Raw genomic sequence first — 24727 nt, 5'->3', positions numbered from 1 at the left:
TTTTGGAGCGCTGAAGACCTCGGAGGTGTTCAGCGAGTGTGTGTGTGTTTGTGTGTGTGTGTGTGTGAGAGGTGCCTCCGGTGACTGACTTCGCAGGGGGAGAGGCTGCACACTGTCCAGTCCTCTGTCCACACACACTCTGTATAATCACGTTCCCTGTCTGGCCCTATAAATCTGTAAGGGCCCAATTAAAGATCGCCTTCAGCACATCCACCCCCACCAGCACACAAACACTTGTTAAAATGAGGGGGAAAAAACAAACAATCCAAAAACACAATTCTTGATCACTGAAAGTATATTTGACACAAATCGACTGACGTGTAAAAAAAATAACAGGAAACAAACATACACAGTGTAAAACTCGTAAAAAACAAAGGTCATGTTGGTGTCTGGGTTGCAGCTCACACACATATGTGCAGCTTGTGTGACTTCAACCTGGTCTTAAAGGTGCTACACGAATATAAAAACAGAAAATGACAGATAAAAAACTGTACAATTTTGAAGATAACAAATGATAAATTATAATTTTAAACATTCATTGAGCTGATTGGTAACATACGAAGGAGAAAGTTGTGCATGCAAATAAAATCACACTTTGACAAAAATGCAATGAGGCTATATCAACAATTGTAACTGGTGAAGTTGAACAAAAGTGAATAAATGATTTCATTTTATTTCGATTTTTGTTTGTTTTTAATGGCAGTAACACAACTTTTTTTTTTTAAAAAGTGCAGAAATACAAAAATACATATTTTCAAAGGCAACAATTTACAAAAAGGCACATTTTTATTCTACAACAATAGATGTTAAAAAGTGAATAATGCAGTTGATGACAATGTGAGAGGAGGACGTGACGTGCTGTTAGCAGGGCGACTTGTGTTGTGACTGCTATGTAGATATCTCATTAGTTTGGGTTAATAACATTCCTGTGCTCTTGGTTGTGTGTAAAAAAAAAAAAAAAAAAGATCTAAGCACTAAAATGTCCTCGTCCACTGAGCATCCAGAAAGAGGCTGACGAGCCTATTAAATGTCAGCCTGCAAAATTATGCAAGAGGCTAAAAGCATTTAAGTCGGACATAAATACCAGCACACCCTGAGGATTTGATTTGGAATTATTTATGTTCCTCCGATCGGGTCGAAGAGGAAACAAAGGAATAATTAGAGCATCGAGTTGCACGGCGCCCGCCTCGCGCGCTCTCCTGCCCACCGAATGTGAGACGTTCACCCATTCCCCCTCAAACTTGATGGTTGTTGAACTTAATTTTAGTGTCATTTGATAAGCTTCCCTGCTTGCACAGAGACATCCCACTGACCCAGCCACTGGTCATTGTCTATACCGCTTCCCGTCAAAGCCGGCGTGCTTTGTCAGGTTTCGACTCGAATATCCATTTTGCATCTGAAGTACGGTATCCGAAGTGACTGGATCATTCGAGCCTTTTTCTTCAGCTGCTGCCCCCTTTCCTCCCCCACAGTGTTTCCGCTCACACTAACATCATTTGGGATTGGCGTCATGACAGCGTGCTTGAGAAATCCACAATATAGATAAATACATATACCCTGCTTTTTGGGGTGAGGGAGTTGGGGGTGGAGGGGGCCAGACATAATTTCTGGAAATGAACAATACTTATCCGTCCATCGCATCCGTTGCTTTAGGTTTGCGTTTGGGATGTGGCGCACCGTCGCCGTGGCATGGTGTCCTCTTTTTTTTCCCCCTGTGAATAACGCGGTAATAGGTCATTCAATGTCAAAAGGCATAAAAAAGAGACAGCCAAGTCTTCACAGGCTGCTGCTTCCTGTTGCCTTTAATTATTTTAATTAAACTTTGATATTCTGGTGCTAAGAGAACTAGCGAGTTGTGACGCAGACGGGGAGCCCTCAGAGGATTGAGACGGTGGTGGGCAGAGGAGTGTCGAGGCAGCTGTATCTATATCTTAAAAGTCTTAACTGATGGCTTGTTTATGGGCTGTGATGTGCCACGCCTTGCTGAGCAGAGAGCAGACTGTGCTGAAAACAGGGGCAAAAAACACCAAGCGCCATGTCAAGGTCTTAAAGGCATCAATCCCTCAAACCTAGCTGGAGCTCATCCTGGTCAGGAGGCTGTCCTGCGGTCGAATAACGCTCTATTAATTTCCTTGTCCCGAGTGCATAATGAAAGGAAGGTGTCTTCAAAAAAATAAAATAAAATAAAGGGCAAAGTCTTGGTGCCTTCCAATACCTTGGGGCGTCCTGTCTACAATTTGTCATGCGTGTGCACTTCTCAGTGTTAAAATGACAAGATAAGCCAGTCAAAGGGCGGCCGCCAGGCATCCAGCACTGCTGAAGTTGGAGAGGATTCGTGATGAGACATTGCCAAAAGGCAACGGACTTCTGCACTTGTGAGGCCCACCGGGATCGTTCTGACTTACACGCCACAGGCGAGCAGCCCCTTCCTCCCAGCCTTTTTTTTTTTTTTTTTTGGTGTGTCCATGAAACGAGGTTTTTTCACAGAAGGCACAATATGGTCAGAATATGTTAGGCCTTCGGTGAGCACAAAAAGCTAACAAAGTCTGAGTGCTGACTTCTGGGGCGCCCTGTGCATCTGCTGTGACTTCTCTTGGTTTAAAGAAAAGCTAAGTAGTAAAAAAACATAGTAAATAACTTAAGAAATCAAAGTTAATATTAAAAAATTCCACCCTGTGTGCTTCAAAGTCTGAGAACAGAGAAGTGCAAGATTTGAGTGAACTTGTGCACAAAGGTGAAGCGGAGAGAACAGATAGTGGTTTTAGCTGTAGGATTATAGATCTGCACAAAAACCGAAACAAAACAAAACAAAACAAACAAAAAGAAATTCTTCTCTTGCCCACAGCGATCAGCAAACGTTGGTTTTCACTCAGCAGCCCTTCTTGTCTACTGATGCGGCACCCGGTTGAAATTAATACACCGACCCTGAAAGAGACAAAGAGGCAGAAAGACGAACATTAAAGTACTGTTAAGAAAGTACCTGTACACTCTCAGCTAGTTTAAAGATGTTTCAGTAACCAGTATTTGATATGATATGTTTTATTGTAATAACATGTGGAAGCATAAAAATAAAAAAGATCACGGAAATAAAATATTATATTAAATATATCTCCTAAAATAATCCTAATACACAATAAATAAATAAAGCTCTAAACATTTTAACAATAATACAAATGACAACAATAATATTATGAATAATTAATAATAATAAATAAAAAAATAATGATTTATGGGTGCAGTAGCTCACATTAATAACATATATAATATATAATAACATATTTTGCTACTAGAAGTACTGCACCTTTCTGAGAATACCGACTAAAATAGGATCTGTGTTTAGTTTTCCTGTGCACGGTCTCACCCAACATGTGTATTTGTGTGTGTGTGTGTGTGTGTGTGTGTGTGTACACTTGTGCATATGTGTGTGGAAGCAGCTGTCTGAGCCTCTCAGCATAGCAGAGGCCTGTTCACTAACAGTAGGACGACTGGCACCAAGAGGGAGCTCTCGCACAGCGAATCCCCAGCAGCCAGCAGGCCTCCAACCTCACGCTCACACACGGCTCTGCCTCCCTGTGCCTGCCTCCTCATCTCCGCTACTGTCGGTGTTACTGTAATCTGGTCACTGCCAGGTTTCGGCAGTAACTCTATTTCTTACACAGCATAAAGGTGTTTAGCCGTAATATTTCAGGACACGTGAGCAGCTCTAGCAAACAACAAACTCCATATGTGAGGACAGAGCAACAGTGAGAGGCCTCTTAAAGGATAAGTTCACTCAAATCACAATGCTTCAGTTAATTATCTACCTCAATAGAAGACCAGTGTTAACATTTAAATAATGACAGGTGTGTTTTGAGTGAACTAAATCTTTAATATGAAACATAAACGTTGCTATAAAAGCCTCCAACTGGACGCAGCGAGTCACCAGGTCAGACGACTTGTGCAGACGTGCAGCTGAATTCCTAACTTGCACGAACATGTAAACAAAATAAAAGCATCACTTTGGCTCTTATCTAGGACAGGAGATAAGATCACGACTCGCAGTGGAGCATCCTTGTACACAAAATAATTTAGTCCAAAGTTCCACTGAAGCTATAAGAACTCTAAATTTCACATTTAAAGTAGTTTGTTGTCTCTACTTCGACTGTCCAGGCCATGTGCTTGTGTTGCTAACTCGTGTTGGTTGTTCTATTCATTTGTTGTGGTTTTGATTGATGAGGACATGGGTGCGAGTCAGCCCTCTGGACCGAGATGTTTTGTTACTGGAAAATAAAAGTCACAGGTCATAAATCACAATATTCACAAATAGTTCAGCTTTGATTTGTTTTTTTTTTTATCATCCGTCTGCACGACTCACGCTGAGATTCGTGATGAAGAAGATCTGAAGAAGGTGATTTGTCAAAGAAAATATGTGATTATTTGTTGGCCACAATGTCTTTAAGTGATTAGAGTCCAAGTTGCGTAAGTGTTGATTGGTGGTGAAATGCTGGTTTCCATTTGAAAGCTGTGGTCAGACGAGACGAGAACGTTCTGAATTAGCACAGGGTGTGATCTGAAAAGAACCGATCCATGTGCTGAACTGAATTTGCATTAAAATGTGCACGTATTTGAGCGGCACATCTTGTTCCTTCTCTTTCTGAGAAAACAAAAGCACATTCTTGCACATCCATGCCTCACACGGTCCAGGTGGCAGCTTCCTATTGAGGTATTATGGACAGAAATGACCAAGACGTTGGCTCGTGAGCCGCCTGCTGAATGCAGATCTCAGCAGCCAGCTCCTCTGGTGCGGGAGCTCTTACTGTATCTGCACTACAGTCTGGCTCGAGAGCAAAGTGTGCATGGACCGACTGTGACGAGAGCTTTAGACAAGCTGGAGAATCTTCCATTTCTCATTATTTGGCAGGGCTGGTGGGTGTTTGGTGGAGGGGTGGGGGCTTCGCTCCATCTCTGCATGGTAAGCCCCTCGACGTGTACCCTCTGCAACTAATCTCACACAGTCAACAAATAAGGCACATCAGATGCTGTTTTGGCCGCGGCCATCAGAGCGGCTAAGTTCAGTGGATTTCATGGGTTTTACGGCGCGGGGGCTCGGTGAGGGAAGAAGTACTCTCTGTGGCAGCAGAATGGCAGGCGAAGCACGGGGGATCTGGTGTGAGGGCGAAGCAGGTGCAGCACAATACGGTCAAACCCATTCCAGCTCCCCTGTTCCCGGATGAGCGGGGCCTGACTTGGCAGGGAGCTCTGCCTTGTAACTGGGCCATGTTGGAGAGATGGAAGCCCACCTGTGCCACCCGGAGCGGCACAACAATAGTCTGAATATGTCAGCGAGGAACGCCAGTGAAGTCTCATCAGACGGACGCGAGCGCGACTTCAGATAGATGGGTGGATGAGTCAGGCGGAGAGATGGAGAGGTGAAGTGACAAGAGGAGGAGGTGATGAGGCGGGGTGGGGTGGGGGTCAGAGAAAAGCATCCACTTAAAAATGATTAATAAGGTTCATTACAGACACTTGACTGGTTTTCTGTTAAATTAAATGGAAATATATTGAACGGTGATAATGTCATCCACAGCTGAGAGGTTCTGTTCTTCACTGTACTGATTCTTTTTTTTGGTTCCAAGATCCCATGGTATCGTTTCCCAACTTATTTTCCTCTAACATCAGTTTAAAAATGTTAAAGATTTTAGTTTTTATTGATAGAAAAGATGGAATTTCTGGCTCATCGTCACCCACTGAAAAGGTGCAGGGTTGAACTGAAGGACTGCTGAAATGATCCAAACACACCACGTGACTGAATACTTTTCCCTTCTCCGAGTTGTGAGTTAACGTTGTGTTAGTGGGCCCCTCCTGCACAAGCTGCACAGGTCCACATTTGGACATCAGACAGTCCTCAGACACTTGGACCGTTGGCTTGTAAACTGAGGCAGAGCTCCAGAAGTGAAGTGGAGAGAGTGTGAGAGTGAGAGTGTGTGTGTGTGATCGAGTTGGATTCTCATCTCTCGCAGTGAAGAGCTAGAGTTCTCTAGAACTGCAACTTGGGACTCAGACCAAACTGTGCTAAAAAAAACAACCAAAAAACATGCAAAGACAGTACTCAATAAGGAGTACAGTCTTAAAATACTGCTAGAGACAGTATTTGGTCAGAATACAAGAACTACATGAATGATTCAGGTGTAACATTTAAGGTAGGTGGTCACATGCGGACCCTAATGTGTGTAGGTTCACTTTTTTACTTTCTCATTTCAAGGAGGGAGGATCACAACAATGCTGAAGTGTTCTAAAGACATCGTAGAACCACACCAACAATTGGCTAGCTTAGTGGTTTTCATTCTGTGTGTGTTTGTTCGTCCAAAACCAACTCCACGCTTTCAGCTCGTGCACCTGTGTGAAGGCCACATCTAAAAACAATCGTTCAGTTGTCCTAGAATTGATCTGATGTAAACAATGACTCCGTTATTGACACGGACATGGTTGCAGATGAAATTGAAAGCGTTTGAAATCTTTCTTCCGACATCCTCCACAGTGCATGAAAAGCTTTTAGTGAGTGGGCACAGCTGAAGGTTGCAACTACACACATCCTGCATCTCACCAAAGAAAAGATTTTTGTTCACTGCACTATGGTACGGTACTAAAGACATTGAAGGTGTCCTGCACCCAAAAAATCTCTGTACAATGTTCAACAAAAATACTAAGTTGCCATTTGTTTGTCTTTTCATGACGCCCGTTTCCTGTTTAGAACAAGTCTGAAACAAATCTTCACAGCAATTTTTGGGAGACGCAAACAGGAAATAAACACAGCTGATGTGAGTGAGCTCCCTTCCAAATGTTTGTATTGGCTTGTTGTATTAATTGATTGTATACTTCACACATTGACATTATATCAAAAGACGAAAAGAAAAAAGAAAAAGTTGCGCGAAGGAGGCGTCCATTTAGGTTACAGAACGAATCTCCCATCTGGACTGTGGTGTGAAAACACTTGCAAGCATGAGAGTTGTAATCCAGTTGCAAGATGCTTATTTTGCAGTGATAAGCTACAGGCTTTGAAAGATTTTATTACCAGAACAGAGACTTTTTCCCCCACATTAGAGCTTTGCAGCCTATACAGTAGCTTAGTTAATCTAGGGCTTACTTAATCCAACAGCAACAGGACGAATGCAACACTCATCACTTTAGTCCAACACTTGTCTGTGGTTCTGACAAAATGTTAATGAGCTGAACAGACAGTTTTCATGCAAAGTTCTCATCTACTGCTGTGCATGTGCCTTTGTTGTACTACTGTGACCACGTGTGTGCTGCTGATCTACTTCTACCTGTACACGTGGAACTCTGATAATTAGAAATATTTATAACAGGTTTTGAATAAATAACTAGGGAAAATACTCTTAAATGGACTCAATAAAATGAGCAGGTTCTTGGAGAAGAATGAAGAAATAACCAAACCTTTGAATTTCTGATTTTGTTTGTGACAGAGAAATTGGACATGTCGTCAAACACAAGTGTATTTCAGCTAAAGCTCTGTTTTTCAGTATTGCTTGATTCTTGAATTATTTTTTAAACTACCTCAACTCTTAGATTATTTTTTAAATGAAAACAGTCAACTACCTCAATAAATGCATTGTTACACTGGCTTAACGTCTATATTATTGCGCTGCCTCACTCTTCTCACTAAATATCCTTCCACCTATTCACACACTACAAATTTAAGACAAAAATACCTAGAAAGCAACGATATAAGTAAAACTTCATGGTTCAGTTCCAATTATAAGTTTTTATTAGTGATCATTTTGATTTGCAACCTGCATTGATGTCAGAATATTGTGTAAATCTGGCAGTTTTATCTTTGACTGTCAACTTTTGTCAACTAGATTTTACAACACATGATTGAATTTAAACGTTGACAAACTCCTTCTTCAATTAGGATTTTCAATATTTACGAATATTTTAAATGATTTCACTGACTAACTTTGCAAATGTAAGTAAACAGTTACAGTTTGATACCTGCAACACACCTAAATGACACAGGCATTTGCACCAAAACTCAGAACTCAGCGGTGCAGAATCGATGTAAAGTTTCCTCCTGGTGAGGTTCAGGTTGCAGTTCTGGATGCAGAGGCCGACTGTGTTAAGTCACAATGGTTTTCCATTGTACTCCCACCCATACCTCTTGAAGCCTCGAAGGTCCTGCACGTGGATTCCCCTCTCGGCCTTTGCACAGTTTTTTCTAAGAAATACTGTTTTTTAAACTGCTGCTGATACGAGAATTGAACTCTTTGACAAAATAAGTGCAGTTGTTCCATCCTGAGATCCACAGTCATACTCTGGTGGAAGAAACAGACTGACAAGTTAAAGCACGACTCCTCACAGTGCCACCCTCCGCCTTCAAGTCCCTGCCCGTCGAGCCTCAGCAACCAGGCATGTGTTCTGTTTTACTCTGTGTCCTCTGCCACATATTGAGCAAATTAAAAGTTCAAGTTGGAGGGAGAAGCACAGCTGCACGGGGACAGAGGAGAGAGCCAGAGTGTGAGCAATCTTCCCTTCACAAGGCTGCTGGCCCTCTTCTCACAGCCCCTTGTCCACATGCACGCATGCACGCGCACACACACACACACACACACACACACACACACACACACTGCCCACACAGCGCTGCCATCTGGCCTGCTGGGAAATCAGAGCCACCTGAGACTCGGCCAAATACATGATGCTTGCTGACAACTTGGGCATTTCTTCTCATTGTAAAGAGATGAATAAAGATTATACAAGCACATAAGGTACATGGGAGGACAACATAAAAAACAAAAAACCAAACAGTTACTCCTTTCACTACTGTGAAGTTTAGCAGATAACTTGGAAGATGCTGGAAAACAAGTGACGCTTCTGAGCTGAAATTTATCTACTGGTCCAAAACAGAAAACCATTTCTATCTATACTTAAATATCAGTGTTCATGTTTATACATGGAGCAGGTGAGTGTGGACAGATAAACTTTGACCTTTAATGTGAACATAAAGTGTCAACTTCCTTTATAGACCTGGCTGTGTGCACAGGGACACTGTTTGGTTGAACCTGGAACCTGTTAGGACACCTATCGAAAATATCATTGTATGTTGTAGCATTAAGATTCCCCTTCATTAATAAGGGACTCGGTGCAAAAAAGAAAAAATAGCTGCAGACAACAAGTAGTCAGCATGACTGTACAGAGGTGACAAAAGCTGTCACAGGAAACTGCCACAGTCTCCTTTTATGAGCTGGAGTTAGTGCCACGCTCTGCCCAGGTCTGTGCAATATCAATATGTCGGTGTTGACTCGGACACAGCAGTAAACCACATAATCCATCCTTTACGATGATGTAAAAATCCAACCTCTGACTCTATATTTATGTCTCGGTCCTCTCAAACAGCAAAACCTTCAAAGAGGAGCCTCAGTGTGGTGGCTGATGGGTAATCAGGTTCTGATGGCTACTACACTGACCCCGGGAGCTCAGAGGGAGTGAGCAACAGCTTGCAGTAAAAAGTTACGCTAGCAGGCAGCAGCATATGGCCTGCAGACTGTCAGAGAGCCACAGGCTCCTACTTCCTGTAGACAGGAACGTCTTTTACTGAGGAGTGAAAAGCTCAGTCCTAACATTTTTACATTTTGTGTTGGAGTATCCACTCCTATTTTGGAAACAAATGAGCCTCTCTTGCCTTTAACTCTTCTGCTGTACCTTATGTTGCTGCACTTCCCTGAAGCTAAACTCATTCACCGCTCCATTCTGTCTATACCACTATATATTGTACATTATGCATGTTATCAGTAATTTATTTGTTGTAGGTTTATCCAAAATGTGTTTTTACAGATGAGGTAGATTTTATTGACCTGATAAACTACGAAAAATCAACTAAACAAATCTATTAATAGTTCATCAATTAACACCAGCTTACGGTATGGGAAGCTGATATGGAGGATGATGGAGTTTCACAACTTCAGAGGGGAACATGCTTGTCTACATGATGGATTTACCTGAGGTTTTGAAAATGAAGGCCTTTCTGCCAACAAAGCTGCTGCATCATATGTACAACATTAAACACTGATCTGTGTGTAAGAAATGTTACTCAGTAAAATAAATGGAAAACAATCATGCATCCTGATGCAGGATGACCTGGTAGTTAGCAGGATGTATTATTTCCTTTACGGCATCTGTCCGTACCTGTCCACTCTGTGTGAGCCGGTCGACGTGTGCATGGCTGCCAGCTTCATGTCTAAAATGTAAAATCATAAAAGAGCTTTTGACTCTGTGTCAGCTGTCTGTTGTTGCAGGGATAAGTGACACTTCCTGAAGCTTGAACATGGATGCTGCAATACTGTAGGTGCAGCTGTTTCCTGCTTGGGCCTCCTGCTTGCTTCCACCTCCCCCTTCCAAACCCCCCCCCCCCCCGATCTCTGGTTTTGTCAGAGTAAGTGCACATCATTGGCAGCTAAAAGCTCTGGGCACCGTCCCTCTGGTTGTTCCAGAGAAATGCCAATCGTTTTGGCGTCGACGGGGCCCTCACAGACGGCGCAGGAAGGCACAGATGGCACTAATGGACGAGCAGAATCCAACCGAGGGACCGGGACAGAGCCACACCGGAGCGCCGTCCAAATAACTGTAGTGTGAATGTACTGTATGGCCAACGCGCCGCTCTGCTCTAGCGGGGCCGATGCCACAGCAATGCGGCATAAAGAATTTAAAACGATAAAATAATCATAAGAGAGGGAGATCGTGGGAGGATCGGCGTGGAGCGGTGCCAGGAGGATCAGACAGAGGAGAGATTGTTCTTGTCTGATATGTGCTGAAGTGCTTTAGACAGGCCTCCTCCAAGTCAACCCACTCCAGTCAGACAACTGGGTTTACAGCTAATGGACTGACTGTCACAGAAGAGCCAGTTAATAGACCGCACCTCCTCCTGGTACAATGGTACTTCTGTACAACGTGTGAGCCAGCTGATAGCCTGTTTTACGACCTGAGGTGATAGACTTACATTTAGACTTTCTTGTAAAAATCATTCCCTTTATTTCCCACGTGGTGCCCACATGCTGCAGATTTCACCATTTGTTGTACAATGCATTCACAAAAACATTCCTGTATCTGCCAGTCTCCTTTTTTAGCTAGTAGTGCTAAACAGATGCTTGTAGGAAGAACTAGTCACAGCTTTCGACGGCGCTAAGAGGCCACTGAAAACCTGTTTGCAGCTCTGTGTTCTTTTGATTAAAGTTTAGATTTTTCTTTAGGGTTATGATACCTTAAGTTTGAGCCTTTTGCAGCCTTCTGTGTGGTTTCTAAAAATGCAAGCAGCACTTAGAGCTGAGTGGAAAAGCAGATAGGTGGGCAGATTGGAATTGGAAAATTATAGTGTGACATTTTAAAATTCTGCAAAGCACCAAAACAGAATTATATACAGTAGATTAAAGTTTCTTAGGTGCTAGCTGGCAACAGAAAATACAAGAATAAATGTTCTGTATTGGCAAAATTGATTATGGAACTGCCTCAAACAGACATGACAAGGAGAATACTAAGTTAAAGCGCGCTTCGGGAGTGCGCCTGAATTACACAAAATAAAAAGAGGAAGAAGCCAGTTCTGCAGTGGACACACAGCTGTTCAGTGTCCCCAAAGCTCAGATCTGCAGGACAACACGCTCAGACAACATGTGCAACCCTTCTGAGCGTGGACTCCAAACGCAAACCAAAAATAAAGTAGGGGGCCATTTGTTAATTTTTCTCCTGGGTGCCACGGCGTATCAGCGTCCACAGAGAGCCACTGGGCTCATCTGTACTTTTAAATTACGTGTCATCGCCACAACTGTCCTCCCAGAGAGACCAGGAGAGACGCCACAAACACTCAGAACTGCAGTAAAAACATAAGCTCACATCATGTCTCCAGGGCCCGGCCCCATCAACAACCATCTTTTATTGCTTAAATAAAGCATGTGTAATATTTGCCTGTTAATCCTTGACCATGAAATGTGTTTCTCTGTTTTATGCTAAAAGGAATGGACCTTGCTGTTGCTGTTGAACCTCAGGGTCTTTACATACTCTAAGTGCACTGCCACTGATGATTAAAGTATGGGTTACCAGCATGCAACGAGTTGGTTTTGAAAACTAAAAATAAGGCAAAATATGCTGTGTAGCAAATCATAAGATTTCTACAGACAATAACGTGTGCAGCAGATCCAGAAACAAACAAGTTATACACTAAATGTCTGATAAAAAAATGTCACATGCTGTTTTGTTTTTGGCGTGTTTCTGTTAACATGGCTGTCTGTGTTTGTCTGTGTGAATCAACTGGTGCAGTTTGAGTAGAAGAAGAGCTCCTGCACGTGATGAAAGCAGCTAAGATCATACTGCTCTAAATACAATTAGCCTTTTGTCACTGCAGCAGAATGTATTAATTCACTAAGTGTATTAAATATATAATTTTAAATTTCAGCTCCACATTTACACTATAAACATCATCTTATGATAAATGCAATGCACTAATATAAAACTGAAATTTAGAAGGCATTCAAATTGTCTGTGCCCTAACATTTCTAGAGTTTGCAGAACTTCCAAGACTTCCGACATCAAAGCTTCTTGCTTTCCACTTGCATTTCAGATATCACCAAACAAAGACGATAAAATACTTGATCAGGACAAAAACAATATTATTTAAATCGGACCCACTGGTCTCACGACTGCAACAGTGATTTAAATATAATTTACATAATTAATACATTGTTGTTGTAACAAGCCCTTTTTTAACAACACAGCAGATTCTGCCTGCACCGTGCAACAACCAGTAACATATTTATTTCTCTTCTATCTGAAGTCTTAAAGAAACATCAACAACAACAGTTCATCAGATATAAATATGGTTAATATCCATTTGGGCATAACTGGGTTTGCCTTAAATTAATCAGTCAATATTTTAAAAAACGCAGATTCACAAACCTATTTGTAAACAAAGGTCTCACTATGACTCATTCCCAGCAATGTGCTTCACTTGATGCCAGTCAGAGCATGCAGATATATTTTCAAGTGCTCAAGATCTCATTTTGGAATGAAACTCTTTGATTGGCCTCAATTTTTGGAAAGTGTCCCTTTAGCGTGTGTGAATGTGTGTGTGTGTGTGTGTGTGTGTGTGTGTGTGTGTGTGTGTGTGTGTGTAAAACTACTCTGGTTCCCTGCACGGTTTCCCCCTCTTCCCCCTCCACCAGCGGCATGCTGGAGGGGGTCACATGCGATCTGCTCTGAGCAGAGATGCAGGCCATTCGACAGGGAGGGCCAGTAATTGGAGTGAGCTGTCAAGACGGGGCGGTGCATTTCTGTATTTGTGTGTATGTGTGTTTGTGGGTGTGTGTGTTGTGCATGTGCCAGGGTGGCTCCCCTCCTACAGGGTGGCACATATTAAAGTCCCTGATGAGACTAATGCAGGAGGAAATGGATTTGGCGTTGCGCCCGGTCAAGAGGTGAAAGCCAAGGCTGGTCTGGGTCGACCCTAACCTGAACTGAATCTGGAGCGAAATAAGAAATAGAAGAAATAAAGGCAGAGAATTGTATGTTTGCTTTTCAATGTGATTGTTAATTGTTTTTAATTGTTCCACTGGGTTTGATTTGCAATGAATATTCATTTTCATTTTCAAGGGCTTAAAAAACAAAAAAACTATTTTCTGTTTCCTAAATCTAAAAAAGCAACATCTCATATTTGCATCATTACTGAATCATTGATCCTTCAGACGTAATTAACGAGCGAGAGAGATCACAGCCCACATTTCGCTTTTAAGAGTTAATCAGCAAATTAAAGATGCAGATTTGCAGCTAATGACGTGCCGACGTGAACTGCCAAAAACATGCAGCGCTTTCCTGCAGTTGACATGATTAACTGCAATTACAAAAAAGGTAAAACAAAAGCATTAATGGGAAATTGTGCCTTTGTCTAATCAAAGGCACAAAGGAGATAATTGCGTTGCGGGTTGATGACTTTGTTATTATTAGTTTCTCTGACAACTTTGGTTTATTTTATCTGTGCCAGTACATGAACATCTGTAGCTGCCTTATTAGTGTCGCCTCTGACAGACAGAAAAGTTACTTCAGTTTCATTTAGTAATTTTCAACATTTCAACTTCATCTTCTGATAAAATCGACTGCTGTTTTTTATTTTGAAATCTGAAATATAAGATTTTAACGTGTAAAAGTGAACTTAGATGTAAATACTGTAAATATTCACATATACTCATCTCTTGGAGTTAGGTAAGTGGTATTTAGACCCACCAATAAGATTCCTATTATTTTCTTCTCATTTCCACATAAAATGAATGAAATTACTAACTTACTAATTAATATTTCTGTTTTTAAAGCTATTTTGTGTATTAGCTCCCACCATGCATTCGTATTGTTGTTCCTGTTTAGCTCAAAGCTGTTTTGCTTATTTAGCAGAGCTCCGACTTGATTTGCACTAAAGCTTCTTGGTTTATAATTCACAACCAAAATCTGTCTCCATGTTCAAAGCTAAATCTGATTTTACAGCATAAAGTTGTTATTTACGAGGCTGTAAACTTACAGGGCGGAAATATGAGCGAACAGTGGTGATGCTACGGTGCTACTCGGTGAGTGGAAAGGCTCGGTGATAAAGCATCTTGTTAGCTCTACTGAGGAAAATATGCTTATCAAGCCGGATATTAATACAAGCAGTAAATAATGTTATCATCGGCCAGCGATGCTGGAAATATAACAGCGTGAAGGAGCCTGAAGCCACGCTGACTGCAGGGAGGTGTTGAGTTTTTTTTCTTCTTTCAAACATGGGCTACAAACTGTGAGAAGTGGGTTAATGTGACCTGAGCAGGCAAGACATGAGCAGAAACACACACTGGGTGGACCAACAACCGAATTTTCACCAAACACACACACACACACACACACACACACACACACACACACAAAAAAAAAACACACTAACATAGCTGTGTAAAGCCAGGATACATAAAAAAAATCAATGAGACATAACAAATTAATGCAAAACACAACCTAGAACCAGATATTAAGTTATTATTTTACTCGATATCTGCTGCTTCACTCTGGTGTAAACTGTAAAATTCAGGTCAGGTGCTGTTTTCAGGTAGAGGTTAAGCTGCGAAGCCAGATGTAAATAAACAAACCAACAAACATATTTCTCCCAAAATTATTGTAATGTTGACTCGACACCTTTCTTCAACTGTTTTAACAACAACTTATAGGTGTGTGAACCTAATAAATTTATAATAGTGCGTGGTTTTGACCATTAGGAGTCAGAACATCTGTGTCAAACTATGTAAAGTTAAGTAGTTATGGTTAACATGCGTTATTCATTTTACTGCTTTAGTCTTCAGTAACTTCATTAACTGCCACTCTTTGTTGGTGAGAGCAGGAACTTTTAGTCTATGAGCCAGTGACAGTGATAAAATAAGGAGGAAAAAGTGACTCAACCTGTGTAGACCTGCTGATTCATGAGAGTTTGACACTATAATAAACCGTTTAGCAGTAGAACTAAATACAGCCTGATCCATCCAAGCATCAGACTAATCAAACAAAGGAACACACTGAAGGTTTTTAGTTAGGAATAAAAACTACTAAACCCGACTCAGTCCTGACTCACTAACCTTCCATCATTTCAGCTTATGAAGCCGTTCTCACTTTGTAATTGACGAATCGTTTGAACTCTTCCAACGAAGGCCAGGATCTTACTTTACACTCTCTCTTGCTCTCTCTGAACATGCCTCCTTTCAACAACAACCATGTGTAAGAACTATTAGCCAACATAAATGTTGGTGAGAAAAACAATGGAAAGGTAAACTTTTACTTTCTCTCTATGATCGACCTATCGGCCTCTTTTATTGTTATTCTTACATTCGACTCTTCTTATTTGTAGAAAACACCGTGGTTGGTTATACACAGTGTAAAATCAGGGAGTGTATCTTTAAGTAAGCCACAGGCTGCCACATTCTTAGCAGATGTTGTGGGAGTGTTCCTCGCCTACACGAGTCCAGATGTAAACAACTGCTGTGTCCCTCTGTGTCACAGCTGCTTTTTTAAAGGGACCACCCTCTTATGTTGTACCGCACTTCTCATGACTGTCCTTAGTCGACGCTCTCGGCTGCAATCTTGGAAAAAAACAAACAAACGACTGTGAACTTCAGTCAACTTGGGTTGACCTGGCAGTTGGTGGAAGGATGGGGGGTTGGTGCCTTCATTTGCAGTATGATGAATCGTCGCACAGCACGCTCAAACCTTCCCCGAGGCCCGGCAGTGAAATTAACAAGTTTGGCAGGCCGGCACTGCCTTCTCAGGCGCTTGCTGACTGTTGCTTTGCAAGACGAGGGCGGGCACTGCCTCTTTGTCTCAGTGGAAACAAATCTTGGGCGGAATGTTTGTTTGGGGAAGGGGTGTGAACGGCACACAAGTCCATCAAATCAATTAGAGTCTTATGCAGAGACGGCCTGGCTTGGCCTGGGCTGAAGGAGCTTGGCCCAATCTTTTGTGTGGGGTTATGTGAGTCAGTGTGTTGCCACAGCCAACAGTCATGACTCGTGTACTCACAACACCAGTACGAGTGGAGGGAGGAGGGGTGAAAAGCTTGCATATGGCCAGAGCCAGTGTGTCACATTTGGGCTAGAGTTCACATTGGGCTCAGATGCTCACACCAATGAACTCGCGAGGATTGTCGAGCTGAAACACTGTGGCCGTGTTTGCAAGTGAGATTTACCAGCTTAGGAGCGGCGGCTAGAAAACTGTACGCCATGTACACTGACATCGACCGTTTAAGTCCAACCGCATGCGTTTACAGTATTCGCCGTGTCATCTTTGACTTCTGCACAGTGTTTATGTTCTACGTCTGAATCTTATGTCGTAAAAGGAAATGCAAACGTCTCTTAACTTTCAGTTTGAGTTAACATAGAGTCAGCAGGTTTTAAAAGTGAAGTCAGGAAGAAATGTAGCAGGTGAACGGCATAAATCATTGCACCTGCTAAATTATAGGTTATCCAATGTTTAGCATGTGTATATTAAACAAATAGCTCTTGCCTATGGACTGGAGAAAGGCCACAGCTGGGATTTGAACCCCAGTCTCCCTCTTTTTGTTTCTATCTTACAATGAGGACTCAGGACAGGCTTCCTGTCTGTCATTACTGAAGTTCGGATCTTGTCCAGATCAATGACAACTCAATCAACTACCCACCATGTGATTTCTCAGGTGTTGTCAGCCTTTCACACTTTGATATTCTAGTTTTTTAATCTATGTAAATGAGTCTGTTCTCGCTTTGTCTGATTTTCCTCTTGTGCCTTTAAAATCTGTAACCAACACATATATATTTTTTGTGCATCTTTTACGACAGTGAAACACTCATTGATTGTTAAAGTACACAAAGCTAATTCAAGATAATGGGATTGGTATCATAAACTCACATATCACGCAGCACATAGCAGCTAACAACACCGGCCTGCTGATAAAAATCTCCAAATGTCAGCTTCCACATGTGAAGAAGACGCCTCTGTCGCTGCTCTTTTCGTGATTCGATCTGTGCAGTAACACTGATTGCACTGTTTAACTAAGCAGGTTTTTCCGGCGCTGCAATGGGTCAACACTCATTTCAACTTCTGCTGCTGCCATGAGCGCAAATCTCAGTGCAATCTGCATTATGTTAATTTATTTGCATATGTTGGAGACTACAGACATTCACAGTTGCCTGAAGCTTCATCTCAAACACTTGGTATTAAGTGTAATTATTCAGCAGTGTGGATCCACTGCGTTCTCTATTACATTACATTAAAAAGGCTAATATCACTGCTGTTTTCCTAATGGCAAGGTTGGTGGCCATGTAATTCATTACTATGTGCATAGTGCAAGTCTCAGAGGATATTTCACCAGGAGGACCCACATATGATGTTACATTAACTGGCCGAGAGCATTTTGTTGCAAGTTTCCAAGTTTTTGGGGGAGTCAAGCTGTACTGTTAGGGTGACATGCATGCTAATCATCAGTGCCTCATTCTGTAGTCTTTTATTATGCGCTTTTCAGCACAGCGTGTCAAGATTATTTCGTTTGAAAGAAAACGCCAGCTGTCATGTTTTATGCATTTGCTTTTCAGTTCAATTTCTCTTTCACGTTGCTGTTTGAAGATGCAGTTTGACTTGTGTTTCCACTTTTACATTTTACAGCGTACAGGTTTCATACATTCGCTGTGGATGCTTAAGCCTTGATCACATGCCAGACAAAACTCCATACACTGGTGATGGAATATGACACAGATGGGAATGTATTTGGATACGGCTTAATTTCATCTTTATCTAGCTGAAATGATTGTGACTAAACTGTTCATTTTTCATGAATGGGTAATGCTAAAATCCTTTTCTGGGTCACTTAATTATTAAAAAAATACCTTAAAACAAAACTGAAATGAAATACAAGTGAGGTTAGGTTTACTACAGTTAAAGTAGAACTTTTTAGACTTACTATATAAATACTCTTGAAGTCAGTATTTGTTATAGTGACTCTTTTTGCTAGAAAATACAGCAATGAACGGGACAAGTCAATTAAAATGAAAATAATCACGAAAGCTAGCGCTTGGTATTGTTTGACATCTGTCAATACTGGTGCAAATACAATAAAAACACTTTTACTAGAGCTGGTATCGCAACTTATCAGCTGAAATGTGTCTGTGGCAGTAAGTATAGAACTCCCGTACAGAAAGCAGGAATTAAATGCTTCATTACAGGTTGTTGAATAATTAATTTTCTGAATTAATGTCACTACTTTCATTTTTTAAAAATTATTTTATTTCAATATAAATAAAAAGAAAAATGTGTTTATATTACTATAAACACCTTTGGCGATGGTGATGTTGCAAACTGACACAGAAACGTGAATGCATTTGTTCAAACTGACAAATATGTCGTGTTGAAATGAGGCTTTAAAACAACAAAATGTACCAAAAGTCTTAATGGATTAAAATGTTAGAGATACTTCCTGTTATTGATCTGTAAATATCAGTGCAGAGAACAAAATAAAAAAGCTTATATTCAAAAAAATTAAGAGCAGCTTTTGACTTTACTGCACAAAATCTACAGAATTTCAAAATTAAATATATAAAATATCCACACCAGAAGTCTTCACTCATGTACTTTGATAACTATTCCCTTATAATGTTTTAAAATAAATGTATGTGGAATCTCTACACATTGGTATATTATTATATATAATATCATATATCACATGAGCAGCAGACAGCAGAACTATGAGATAAACCGATTGAGAGAACGGTCTGCAGGGCAGCAACTCTCACGTACTTGATCTGTCTAATACTAATTCTGCCCTGAAATCCCAAAGGCCTCTGGAGCAAGCCCTTCACACACACACACACACACACACACACACACACACACGCAAATATTACATGCACATGCACACAAACACACAGAGGCCCCCTGTCCCCTTCACTTTCTCCACCATAGCCGCGGCTTCATTAGCAGCAGTTTGCATCATCCCTGGTGAAAACGTCACATGTCATCAGTGACTCCATTCTTTATCACTTCCTGCGGTATAGACAGTGTAACCTTCAGAAACCTGCTGCCCACAGTTTTACGTCTTAATTAGGAGCACTGTCAGAGGCGCCCAGCGTCCCTCGTCCCGATGTGAGCGGACAGAGAGGGATGGAGATGGAGAGGGAGTGTGAAAGACGCAGAGGAGGACAAAGTCAGACACCGAAGCAGCGAGACAAAGGCAGCGAGAGAGAAGGAAGGAAAAGATGTACAGTGGAGGGGGAAAGAGGGACGGAAGCAGGCGAGGAGAGGAGGAGGGGGCGGACGGAGGATTTAGAGGGTGAGGAGACAAAACTGGAAGTTGACAGTGGGCAATAAACTAGATGAGAGAAAGTCGGGGAAGTAGTTTGGGTGAAGTTTGGTCATGCAAAACATGACAGTTCAAAAGGAAAAGTATAATCGATTTGTCTGTGCTGCAGAACATTTATACTGTACGTTAAGAATCGTTTAACACGATTTAATATTTTTCTTATCTATTAACACCAAATTGAACATTTAGTTGAACGATATAAACATGTTTTCTACAAAGCCTCATTTGTCTTTTTTTATTTAAGCGTCAGATGTATAAGACGAACGAGGCCTGAAAGGATCGTTTCTGGATTTAGATCAGATTAGGTCAAGTTACACTAACTTTCAGTACGTGACACACATAAATAATTGATGCAGCAAACACTATTGACCACTGAGGTTCATACCCAGCCAGATTTGCATAGGGTAAGAGAACTTTTTCTCTTCCGTCAACACAACTTGCATGTAGGTTTTGTCAGAGACATTAACATTCAGCAGGCGCGTACACACACACAGAAAAGGAGGAGGATGATTTTCCGTGGAATATAAGCAGAACAGAGTGGAAGTTGTGTTGGCTACTTGTTCAGCGAGAAAAAGCGAAAATCCGGCTTATCGGCGAAAACACTGGAGACGCTTGTGTCCTCAGTTTGGGGACAGCTGACGGGTTAACACTATTAAGACTGCAGAGAACACAGGACTGAATGTGCATCTGTGCTCCCAAACAGTGGGATTGGACGCTGCTTTCGAGGCATTCACTCTGAGACACAGATACATAGACAGACGGGCCGCAGAGAGGCAAAGGGACGACTCACGAACACAGATCCTTTTTGTTGTTTTTCTTTGTTGCTGCACTTCTATGACAGCTTTGTCTTATTTGGGAGTTCATCAGCAAGCGCAGCTTCACAACGAATTAAAGATTTTATCTGAAGGAAGGTTATCATCACAGTATGCTGTGGTTTAATTCAAATTTTTCCATCCCTTAGTCCTTAATAGTATTCAGTATCTCACCTACAGTAAATTTACTGTAATATAACAACAGACAGTACACGCAGCAGCACAGTTAAATCAAAAAACAACCATCAATTAAAGATAAACTCGTGTAGTATGAGCCACTGTACAGCCATAGAGAAAGAGGGCACTTAAGCATTAATTAAATCTGTAACATCATTACTCAGTATAATTGAAGGTGAGACAACCTATCAATTGTAAAAGATCACACTGTCGTTAAGGTTAATAAGCTGTTTTATAAACGTTCATCATTAACATCAGATGCATCTATTATAATGATACATGACATATTGATAAAATAGGTGGTAAAACTGGTGTGTTCTTCCAAGATGGCATGGATGAGGGAAGACGAATGAAAGCAAGAGACGAGTCAATCAAAGTCTTAACAAGATGAACTTTACTGTTGGATGATCCTAAAAGAAAAAAAAAATCACCTTAATGAGGTGGGACTGAAAAAAAAGACACGACAACTACATCTGGAACTCCTTCAACAATGTTTTAAATTAGCCGCTGTGCCGTTTTGCCAACTACTGTCACATCTGCATCTTTTCTCTCAATCAATTATGAAACAGAGTAATTTATTCATGGGGTACCCAGGCTCCAGTTGTGAGAATGTAAGAAAAGCAACATCCTTAAAGAAGACATCTGTTTAAAACACAAGACATGTAGCGAGAAGCGGCACAGAGATTGTTTTCAGTAAATACAACCCATTTTAACAGTGGGGAACTGCGGAGCTGTGGATGCATTTTTAACGCTAATGTCAGAAAAATCTTTTCAGCCTCAGCACATTACGAGGAAATCGTTCTTATTGAAAAGTATAAGATAAATCCAAAAATGTGCCACCAGTGAAAGCAGGTTTGAAGCAAAGAACGTCAAACGTCACTCAATACAAGCAGCAAACTGTGGAGTCACTACGCTTTAAGATTAAAGAGCTCGTGCTTAAGCTCGTTAGCATAATTAGGCTCATGTTAAAAAAATGGCAGAGGCCTGGCAGTGAAGGAGTTAACGAGGTGGAGCCAGTAATTGGGCGACGAGTGACCCTTTCACAGCTGGTGACTGGGACGCTGCTAATTCACTTAAATGGTCACTGGAGGCCGAAAGTTTAGATCCAGAGAGACAATGAGCATCTTAGGGTGTTAAAAAAAAAAAAAAATCTACTTAGTTGATTTTTCAATACTTAAAAATTAAATAAATTTTAAAAATACAGATTTTACATCACTGGAATATAATAAATCCTGTTGTTGTGAATGTTATTATTGACATAAAAGATGATGAAACTGAAAAGACACATATGATATTGGACTGTTATTAGTATTTAGTGCAAACTCATTAATTCAGAGGGGTGGACAAAATATTAGAAACAGGGATGATGTATTAATTGTAAAGAAGTGAAAACTGCTGGAGGAAAATAGAGCTGACAGGTTTGTCAATTAATCAATTAATGCATTAGTTTAGGACATTAACTGGCAACAATTCTGATAATAGTTGGAGCCATTTAAGCAGAAATGAACATATTAATTGGTTTCACTTTCTTAAATGTGAGCATTAGCTGGACTTCTTCAAACTAAATCTAACTGAAAACATCAATTTGGATCTTAATCTATGTATCTCACCTTTTTTTTGACATTAAATAAATGAAAGAAAATGAGAGATTCATTGGTTAATTGTTAATAATCATTTTTAGCTTCAGAAGAAACAGAAACTTGACTGATTCAGTATCCCTATGATCGACATGCAGTGCAATATTGTCCTGAATAATGCTGAAAATTCATGGAGTCAGTCTGATTTTCATAAATCAATTATATTAAAATGTTCCAATTATTATTGTGGCACGAAGTCAGTCACATAAGTCAGAGAAAATCTCATGCTTCGTCAAATCCAAGCCCAGTATTTCAAAAAGTGAGTGACCTGTAGGAGTTTTATCAGCAACCAGCTCGAGTGGAGCAACAGGACAATGGTCTAAAGAGGGGCAGATGAGAAAGGAGGCGGCTGTGGGGGAGACTCGGGCCTGCAGACCAATGAATGGAGCCACATTAGTGACACTTCAATGCTCTGTTCACAGTGGAGGAGAGCAGCTCTGAGGGTGAGACATTCATCCATGTTTTTTTTTTTTTTGGAGGCCAATCAGCTTGTTCTTCTTCTTCTTTTTTTTTTAACTAAAACATCAACATAAAAATATCCCAGTGAACAATCAACGATTACTTTTAGGAAGGAAAAGACAATAATAGCTATTTATTAAAAAGAACACCATCGATGACGGTGAAGCTCGATTTAATCACAAACTAAAAAAAACTGTAAGTGGTCATGTTGTACATTCAGTACGAGAATTACCATCTGAGGTTCAGTGGCACATGTTTGCATGTTTATTCATAGCGCACGTCTGTTATCAAATGCAAACATTTTAGAGTGGATCACATTACATGTAGCTTCATGTGAACGCCCTTCACTACATATTAGCCAGCACCCTCACGCTGTTACATTTATGTATACAAAATATGAGCAGGCTAATTGAATATTCACTGTGAACATATTCCCTGCATACCATGACTCCCTGCTTCCATCTCTTTAAAAATTCAAATTGATGGAGAAGAGGAGAGGAGCATTAGAATACATTACTGTATGTATGTGTGATCCTCCCTCCTTCTCCCCTCCTCTATATGTCTGTCAGGAGGTGAGCTGAGAAGGAGGAGGAGGAGGAGGAGGAGGAGGAGGAGGGCAAAGTGCACGCGACAGAGCCGGCCTCGGCAAAGCTGACGTTAACAATAATGTAATTTAATTAAAGCCAAGATCCCAGAGGTCTTCGCCAAACGACGGGGCTTTGATTTTAATAGGTGATGAAGAAAAGGCTCGGCACAGGGTGACACTGCCTCTGCTCTGACCAGTCTGAGGGGTTCTGGGAAAAAAGGCACCGGCAGGACATCAGTTTAGATTGTATCAGGCTGAGAAGGAGAGAAGGGGGGCAGTGGGTGCAGGTACCAGCCCCGGCCACCCAAATACAACAACACCGATCAGCTAATGGAGAGGAAAAGGAGAGAACTCCAGCACCGAGGAGGGAGGGACGGGGGCTGCACTAGTCCCCAAAACAACACAGCAAGACAAACAACGCCGGAAAATACTTGATTGAATCGCAAAATACTTTTGTAGCCGAGCGTATAAAGCTGTGTTCAAAGTGGATTTCACTGCAGAAAGAGATTTAAAAAGAAAAGAAAAACAAGAGCTAATCCAAAATAGACCGAGGAGAGATCAGAGTCAGAATCTTTCCAGTGCAGATAAATGACATTAAATCTGGAAGGATATTAAAATACGCAACAAACAGCTTGTTTTGGTTTATTTTTAGTTTATTAGATTTTGACGAGATGCTGTTTCTGGAAATTGTTCTTAAAAATAATATTAATAAAAACAAACAAACAAACCGCTGGGAAGAAAATAATTAGTTTCATCATTTTTGACTCTAATGAGCTGTAAAAATGTGTTTATATGTAAAACAGATAAAAAATAGGAAGATCTCTGAAGAACATACACTCTCTTTATGATCCTTTTTAGAAGAATCAAAGAGGAGTGCACCTGAAAAGAATCCAGTGATATATAGATACGATTAGACATCATGAAGGAGGTGATTTAAAGGGTCGGTACAGGAATTAATTTAAAACGTTTGACGACACAAATCTGAGAGAGTCTGAGAATCTGTGAAGAACTAACAGGGATTTGGTCCTGATGTCTCACTAATTGTTTTCTCATTAGATCTCTCTTTTGCCCACATTAGGCGACTTTTCACTTTAGTCCTCCAACCAGTCACCACCAACAACAATTAGCTTCCTATTTCCTGGTCCAAGACACACACACACACACACACACACACACACACACACACACA

The 24727-nt window shown here is 41.0% G+C and overlaps 1 protein-coding gene across 1 annotated transcript in view; it reads right to left on the bottom strand.

The window, feature by feature from the left end:
- Positions 1-280: 280 nt before the first annotated feature.
- antxr2a (ANTXR cell adhesion molecule 2a) overlaps positions 281-24727 on the bottom strand; it is a 61987-nt gene continuing 37540 nt past the window's right edge. Inside the window, exon 17 of the mRNA XM_026343444.1 lies at positions 281-2925. Within this exon, the coding sequence (XP_026199229.1) occupies positions 2887-2925 (39 nt within the window). The 3' untranslated portion in view covers positions 281-2886. The remainder of the gene's footprint in view (positions 2926-24727) is intronic.

Source organism: Anabas testudineus, chromosome 9 (assembly GCF_900324465.2).
Source record: "Anabas testudineus chromosome 9, fAnaTes1.2, whole genome shotgun sequence".
Lineage (NCBI taxonomy): Eukaryota > Metazoa > Chordata > Actinopteri > Anabantiformes > Anabantidae > Anabas > Anabas testudineus.
Note: the sequence above shows the minus strand (reverse complement) of the source record. Positions and strands in the feature narration are given on the sequence as shown.